General features: G+C 38.7%; 1 protein-coding gene across 1 annotated transcript; it reads left to right on the top strand.

The window, feature by feature from the left end:
• Window positions 1-1,275: 1,275 nt before the first annotated feature.
• Window positions 1,276-3,237, top strand: LOC101314553 (UDP-glycosyltransferase 87A2-like). Its single transcript, XM_004296003.1, has 3 exons — window positions 1,276-1,871; window positions 2,322-2,764; window positions 2,812-3,237. Exons 1-3 carry the CDS (start codon window positions 1,376-1,378, stop codon window positions 3,235-3,237), a joined length of 1,365 nt encoding a protein of 454 aa, XP_004296051.1. The 5' UTR covers window positions 1,276-1,375.
• The last annotated feature ends 2,101 nt before the right edge of the window (window positions 3,238-5,338 follow it).

The raw sequence follows: 5,338 nt of genomic DNA, 5'->3' as shown, positions 1-5,338 counted from the left end.
AATGTATTGTTCAAAATTGATCATAGAGAATACATGATGTAGTTCTATAGCCTCTCTGCGTTTCCGTTACTACTTTCTTTCAATTTCTGCCTTTAGTGTCAATAATTCATGAATTCCTAACATAAAGCATGGGTGGTGGATGTGGTAGATTTGTTTGTATTGTCGTATTACTGTACTCACAGTCACATGCATGATCTTCGATTTCGACAAGTAAAAGTGTTTTAAATTTGCAGACTATAGATTTGGGGATGGAAGAGGAAGAGATCGATCGAGGAAATTTTGTTTCCATGCTCTAAGTGAGTATATTTGGGAGCTTTATTTGAGTTAAGAATGGAATGTGGGTGAGCTTGTTGTGATTGAAGGTTCCAAAACTGGGCAATAAACTTGGCAGAAGTTGAGAAAGAGAATGGTGGAGATGATTCTCGATCAAGAAGAAGAAAAGACGGTGGAAACTGAGAAATATTATCTTTGTTTTTAGTAAAGGAAAAATAATAGAAAATAACAGAGTTAGAGTCGTGTTAAATTTTATTACGTGGTGCTCCATGTGTCAGTTTCTTATTGATGGCACATGGTTGGCACTGGAAAATCCGGAACAGGTGATTTCCTTTCAGGTACAAATATCTCAGGACCTAGTTTCTTGTTGCATGAGTACAAAAGGATTGGGGTAAATTCAGACTATGTTCCATCACTTTCCAAACTACGTACAAAGCTGTATTGAAAAATTATGTAGTACATCTCGATGAAACTTGTGGCTTCATGATCATAAATAATTGCAATGAATTGGTGACTTCCTTTTGGTCTAGCACTCTAGGGAGGTGCCATTGATACAATCTACTATCACAATAATAGCACTAGTGTACAACTATAATACTCAAGGGACTTGTCAATAGCAAGGCTCGAACTTTGGTCAAGGATCCACTTAAGCAAGTGCATTGTCATTACTCATTACTGCCAACTCTCGTTGGCTTGGTTGCTAGCCAGTATGACCAAAAAAAACTTAGAGGGAAGTCAGGGAACAATTTTTACTGATATTTTTATCTCGATCTTCCAAATTAACTTTTTTCTTTGGCTTTTTTCCAAAAATGAATCTCTAGATATATCTTAATCCTAATCATTTGGTGACGGACCCTGGTTTCCCTGCTCTCGAAAATGTAAAGCATGCAGTACTAATTGGCTCCACTAGCACATGTAGTGGCCCCTAAACCACGTTGTTGTCTGAACCGAAACGCCCCCCTTGTAATGTTTGAATTATTGTTTGGTACTTTGAAGGTTAGACTAGCTTCTTCTTCTTCACTTCTTCTTCATCGATCATAAGCAATTCATCCTCAGTTACCAAACGTCGATCCTAAACTAATCCATCATCATACAATACGACATGGATTCCTCGGCCACAGGACAACCTTCCGACGTCTGCCACATTGTAGCAATGCCCTATCCCGGCCGGGGTCACATAAACCCGATGATGAACCTCTGCAACTTACTAATTTCCCAAAAGACTGATATTTTGATAACCTTCGTCCTCACAGAAGAGTGGCTCGGCTTAATCGGGTCCGAAGCCAAACCAGACAACATTCGCTTCGCCACAGTCCCTAATGTGATCCCATCGGAGAAGGATCGTGCTGCCGACATGGTTGCGTTCTTTGAAGCCATCATGACCAAAATGGAAGCTCCGTTTGAGCAGCTCCTGGTTGGTCTTGAGCCGCCGCCTAGTGCCATTGTAGCTGACACTTTCCTTCCTTGGGCAGTCACCGTCGGCAACCGGAGGAATATTTCTGCGGTGTCTTTTTGGCCAATGTGCGGGTCTCATTTCTCCGTGTACCACCATTTTCATCTATTCCAGCAAAACGGACACTTCCCAGTTGACTTGTTAGGTGAGTATTGATCTCTCTTTTTCGTATTTAGAGTTGGAAAATTCTGTTATTCAGATGGACATAACATGCATACCTGATTCCTAAGAAATTTTCTTCCAAATTCTAACCCCACCCGCCCACCCCCTCCTTGTTATGCCCATGCACTTTTATCTTAGTTGTATGCATGTATGTCATACCTATATGCACCACAGACAAACTCAAGAGTATATACATTTTCGATGCTAACATATAAAATTTTAGACGCCGGATAAAATTTTCTAAAAACATCTCTAACAGCTTTGTCATTATTTATGCTATATATATGGCTTTACACTTGAGAAAGTTGGACATTATAACAAGTTGATTATTGTGTATACAAAATAGTGATTTTTTACTTTTTGTGAATCAAGTGCGATTTGAATCACGTTTAGCATCATTGTTGTTTGGCTTAATTTGTACCTTTGTTGACAGAGAAGGGCAATGAACGTGTTGACTACATCCCAGGAGTTTCTTCCACACGATTAGCGGACACTACTAGTTTCATTGATGGGAGCCAATCAAAAATTCTAGACAATATTCTCAAGGCTTTTTCTTGGGTGCCTAAAGCACAGTATCTCTTCGTCACCTCCATCTATGAGCTTGAAACTCAAGTAATTGATGTTTTAAGATCAGAACTCTCACTACCAGTTTACACAGTAGGCCCATTAATACCTTCCTTCAAAGCTATCAGTCCTACTGCTACTAACCACCTACAATGGTTGGATTCTCAACCTTGTAGCTCTGTTTTATATATCTCTATGGGAAGCTTTCTTTCAGTTTCAAGTGCCCAAATGGATGAGATCGCAGTTGGTTTGCGCAAGAGTGGTGTTCGATTCTTTTGGGTGGCTCGCGCTGAAACTAAAAGGTTACAAGAGGTTTGTGGTGATATGGGGTTAGTTGTTCCCTGGTGTGACCAATTAAGGGTGATATGGGGTTAGTTGTTCCCTGGTGTGACCAATTAAGGGTGTTATGCCATTCTTCTGTTGGTGGGTATTGGTCACATTGTGGATGGAATTCAGTTAGAGAGGGTGTTTTTGCTGGTGTTCCTTTTCTTACCTTTCCCATAATTTTCGACCAAACTATGAATAGTAAGGTGGTTGTGGAGGATTGGAAAATAGGGTGGAGGGTGAAGAGTACTGATGCAAAAATCGACTGTTTGGTGACGAGTGAGGAAATCGCAGTGCTGGTGAAAAAATTTATGGATTTGGAGGATGATGAAGGGAAAGGAATGAGAAGGAGAGCGAGTGAACTCCAACAGATATGGAAAGGTGCCATTGCAGAAGGTGGTTCAACTAAAACTAATATCAATGCCTTCTTCAGAAACATTTCACAGAGGCTTGAGGATTAAGCAAAACTGAATCTTCTTGTTGGATGTTGTACTATGGTTGTTTAAGATTTCGGAGCATGATTAATTGCATTTGATTTTGTTTGGTTAAAATTATGTAGCAACATCTGTACCTGATTCAGTTCAATAAGTGATGTTTATGGTGTGCTTCTAAATTATGTTTAAATCGCATGACCATGTTCAACGTTGTCATTGCTGTGTTGAAACTTGTAACATGTTAAGAAAAACATGTACCAGAGACTCAGACAGTGAGAGAGCTGGAGTGGGATCCTCTCTTTATCGCCCTTTCCTCATGAGGAGAGGAAACGTGAGCCATTCAATCATAATCTTACAATGAGGATTTCCTCTGCATTTATATATTGTGTCGTCATGCAAGGCGGGGCGGGGCTCATACAAACACAAGGATATCTGGTCATCAGATTCAGATTGGATGACCCAGATATACGAGGGAAAGGGCTACGAGGAGAGGATATGAATCCGAGAGAGCTCTCCTTCTGTCTCTATTGCATTGGCCTCCCTGCTTCTTCTCTCACTTTCAGGTTCTCACCTTCTCTGCTCCTCCCTCGCTCTTATTTGCTTATTTCCTTCATCGTACACATATCTAATGTTTGCATTGATGTGTTTTTAGCAATATATATTATTATTGTTTTGCTTAAGAAAAAAAGACAGAGTATTCAGTGTATTGATGTGCACTCGAACAAACAAAATTAGAATGTTGAATATTATGAACTATATATCATTTTCATTAACAAATTGTCTATAAACATTAACAACTGAGATTCTTGGAACGGCAATGTGGTACAAGGAGAGTGATAGTGATATATATATATATATATATATATATATATATATATATATTTTGAAAGAAGCTGAGTATCTAGGCATCGCTAACAATTTTGCACTGAAGGAGACATAACACCCATACATCAAGCTACATTAGAGATAAGGCAACTATCCTCGTAGAGCACATCCCGTATAATGTCAGATGACTCATCTAACCAAACACCATCAAGAACACCACCACAAACAAGGTGAGCTATAGCCTATCTGCTATACCATTTGCTTTTCTGCAAAGTCTGTCAAAAAGTAGATGAATTAAAAGCATGTTTACAATCATCTACAATCCGACTTACCTACGACAGATCCTCCTTTCTACTACTGAGAGCAGCTAACAAAGTCGTAAAGTCACCTAAGTCACTTTTCAACATCAATGTCATCCCATCCCTCGTGAATCCCAAAGAGTAAACCACATGGACGGAGCTAGGAATTTGAAATACCATGAGCTATGTTTTCCATATAATTTTTTTTGTTTATAAACGCCAATAAACTATTTTTTTTTATCATAATCTCTTATCGGTTGGTGGATAAATATAAATAATTTAGTATAGAAATTTGTCATGACTTTTTAATCAAAAAAGAAAAACTTTGTCATCTTCAATCCTTTCAAGTCCATTAATAAGCAATAGTGGATGGTAAAGAAAATAAAATATAATGTCAAAATAAAGATAATGTGAAATATTACCAAGATAAATTACTGAGTTCAAAAGGCAAAGGGAAAACACAAGTCCATAGAAATGAGAGAGAGATCTGCTAGTGAGCTAGTTACCGAATATTTTTATAAACATAGTTTACACATGTAAAAAGCTAATTGGGTAGGAATTGTTCTCTGGACTACAGCCCAGATAACCCATAACCAAGATCCGTCCCTAGTAAACCACCTCTACACGCCTCAACTTGCGTAGCAAGAGTCGAGTGTGCATGGAGAGAAGTCCTAGCTAAAACCGCAACAGTCCAACCAACATCGCCACGAACAACCGCTCAATACCGATGCCCGTACCTGAGGTGAGCTAAAGAGGCAGCCACCTCAGGCACTAAATATTTGGGGGCACCAAATTTTCCATATATATGTATATGTATAAATATTTGGGAAAATTCTCACTAGCCCTAATTCTGTGAATTTTTTTCTCACTAACAAACTCAAATTTCAAAATTCTCATCAGCCTATACACTCTTTAGAGTGTTATTCCCACAAACAAAATTTTTAACATTATACCTATTTTTGCTTACCATAATACCCTCTTTTTTCCCAATCTCTCTCTCTCTC

Source organism: Fragaria vesca, linkage group LG3, assembly GCF_000184155.1.
Source record: "Fragaria vesca subsp. vesca linkage group LG3, FraVesHawaii_1.0, whole genome shotgun sequence".
In the NCBI taxonomy this organism is placed as follows: Eukaryota; Viridiplantae; Streptophyta; class Magnoliopsida; order Rosales; family Rosaceae; genus Fragaria; species Fragaria vesca.
The sequence above is the reverse complement of the archived record's forward strand: the minus strand, read 5'-3'. Positions and strand labels throughout refer to the sequence as shown.

What these genes read in the sequence shown, in the direction of transcription:
- LOC101314553 (XM_004296003.1), top strand. Translation starts at nt 1,376, where the DNA reads ATGGATTCCTCGGCCACAGGACAACCTTCCGACGTCTGCCACATTGTA. An exon ending in CTTCCCAGTTGACTTGTTAG is followed by an intron (nt 1,872 to 2,321) that starts GTGAGTATTGAT and finishes CTTTGTTGACAG; the next exon opens with AGAAGGGCAATGAACGTGTT. An exon ending in AAACTAAAAGGTTACAAGAG is followed by an intron (nt 2,765 to 2,811) that starts GTTTGTGGTGAT and finishes TGACCAATTAAG; the next exon opens with GGTGATATGGGGTTAGTTGT.